Raw genomic sequence first — 2,458 nt, 5'->3', positions numbered from 1 at the left:
TTGTTGTTTGTTTGTTTGTTTAATAACAGGTATCAAATTCATGATCTCATGCTTGCCAGGTAAACACTGCTGCTGAGCTAAATTCCGAGCCAGAAGTATTTTTGAAAACAGAGATCAACCAAAACAAGGCTCAAATGTGAAAGTATTGGTTTTTTTGTTTTTTTCCCTTTCCCATTCATGGTTCTGGCCTTCATTACATGTTTCCTCATTTGCAAGTCTTTTACGCATTGATACTGCAGTTGTCACCTATTGATGGTGTATACAATGAATATACTTGTAATTCATTATTTATGCTTTTTGTATGTTATATGTAGGATTCCTGATTGGGTTTCTGTTTTGGTTTTGGTTTTTTTTTTTTTTTGGAACCGGGGATTGAACTCAGGCCCTTGCACTTGCCAGGGAAGCACTTATTCTACTGAGCCATCTTCCCAGCCCCAAGATTGGGTTTCTGTAGCATTCTCTTCTAACTCATTTTAAAATTTCTGCTGGGGCTATAGCCCGGTGGTGATGCACTTGCCCAGCATGCCTGGTGCCCTGGGTTCAATGGTCAGCATTACAAAAAGAAAAGACCAAAAACTTAATTTTGCATCTGTCAGAACTAGCTGAATAATGTGCTCAGCTAATATTATATCCTCTAAAACAAAAGAAACTTGAATTTCTGTCAATGAACAAAGTTTATACTGACCTTTGGGATACATAGAGGCAAGACCCTGCCTCAAAAAAAAGAACAAAGTCTCATTAACAGTGTTGTTCCTGATAGTAGAAAAGTCTCCTGTTAGCTAATTTAGAAAAGTCATCTTCTCAAGTTAGCTAATTTGTTCTTTTTTTTGTTTGTTTGTTTGTTTTGTGTGTTTTTTTTTTCTTTTAAGTGATGGGCAGTCTTCAGCCATTCCCGTAGCCAGTATGGAGTTTGCAGCCATTTGCCTCAGAAACGCCTTGTTGCTGTTATCTGAAGAACAGCAAGATCCAAAGCAGGAAAATGGGTCTAAAGGCAGCAGCCAGCTCAGCGGGAACACAGAGAGCAGTGAGAGCAGCGAAACCTGCAGGTATGGGTAGCCCTGTCACAGCCCTCTTCAGTAAAACAGCCCTTTAGATAAACTACTAAAACCTTTAGCCTGAATTTCCAGATTTAAACCATAACAAAAGAAATTATGTTTCCAATATTTTTTTGATACAAAAAGGGTTAAGGAGGGCTGGTGAGATGGCTCAGTGGTCTAAAGCACCTACTTAGAACAAGCTAAGTTAAGCAAAAGCACAGGGACTTCGGTTCAATCCCCAGCACCACATGCCAGCCAGCCCCACCCCCTGGTGGGCTGAACTGGCCACACACACACAAAATGAATAAATAAATAAATTTAAAAAAAAAAAAGGGGGGGTTAAGGAAGAGGAGATCCTTGAGGGAAAAAATGATAATAGCAGTTAGGCATGGTGGTGCACATCTGTAATCCCAACACTCAGGAGACTGAGGCAGGAAGAGCTCTGTAAGTTCAAGGTGAGCCTGAACTACATAATAAAACCCTATCTCAAAAACAAACACATGGGGGCCGGGGAGATGGTTCAGTGGAATAAGCACTTCCCTGGCAAGCACAAGGGCCTGAGTTCAATCCCCAGTTCCGCAAAAAAAAATTAAAGAATTTTCCTGTGATTAACAAAGAGAACATATCTTTAACATTTATAAAAATGCTTCAGAAGACCCTGTACCAAATACATTTTTTTAAAAAAGCTACATTCCTAAAATGTCTTGTTATTCTCTGTTTCTTTTAATCCACTGTAAACTACTGACTTTCAGAATACTTTTTTTTTGGTGGAACCGGGGTTTTGAACTCAGGTCCTTGTGCTTGCTAGGCAAGCGCTTATTCTACTGAGCCATTTCCCCAGCCCCATCAGAGTACTTATTTATTTATTTTTGAGTATTTGGTACAGGGTCTCACTGCTCAGCTCAGACTTACAGTGATTCTATTTTCAGGCTGCCCAGTGCTGAGATTATAGGCAGGCGCACAGCAGCACACCAGGACTCAGTGGCCAGCTCAGCATACCCGGGGACGGGCTAGCATGACATGTGGTGCCAGGGATTGAACCCCGGTCCCTTCACTTGCCTGAGCAGGCATTTAGTCCACTGAGCTATCTCACCGGCCCCCAGACTATTTCTGTATGTTTTCTACTTAGAGGAAGATCTGCATTTTACACATGGCACTTTTTTTTTTTTTTTTTTTTTTTTTTTAGTGGTACCAGGGATTGAATTCAGGACCTTGTGCTTGTCAAGCAAGCACTTTTTCTGCTGAGCTATCCCCCCAGCCCAATTTTTTTTTTCTTTGGAGGTTAAGAATAGGAAAAATTGGGACTGGTGAGATGGCTCAGTGGGCTAAAGCACCTACTTAGAACAAGCTAAGCTCAAGCAAAGCACAGAGACCTCGGTTTAATCCCCCAGCACCACATGCCGACCCGCCCGCCCCCTGGT

The 2,458-nt window shown here is 41.6% G+C and overlaps 1 protein-coding gene across 1 annotated transcript in view; it reads left to right on the top strand.

Annotated features, from left to right (window-relative positions):
* Positions 1-2,458, top strand: part of Cnot10 (CCR4-NOT transcription complex subunit 10) — an 87,313-nt gene that overhangs the window by 54,002 nt on the left and 30,853 nt on the right. The window contains exon 11 of the mRNA XM_004635307.2: positions 870-1,046. Within this exon, the coding sequence (XP_004635364.1) occupies positions 870-1,046 (177 nt within the window). The remainder of the gene's footprint in view (positions 1-869; positions 1,047-2,458) is intronic.

The sequence above is a fragment of the Octodon degus genome, unplaced genomic scaffold, assembly GCF_000260255.1.
Source record: "Octodon degus isolate 3935 unplaced genomic scaffold, OctDeg1.0 scaffold00071, whole genome shotgun sequence".
Taxonomy (NCBI): domain Eukaryota; kingdom Metazoa; phylum Chordata; class Mammalia; order Rodentia; family Octodontidae; genus Octodon; species Octodon degus.
This window is presented reverse-complemented; position numbering and strand designations above follow the sequence as displayed.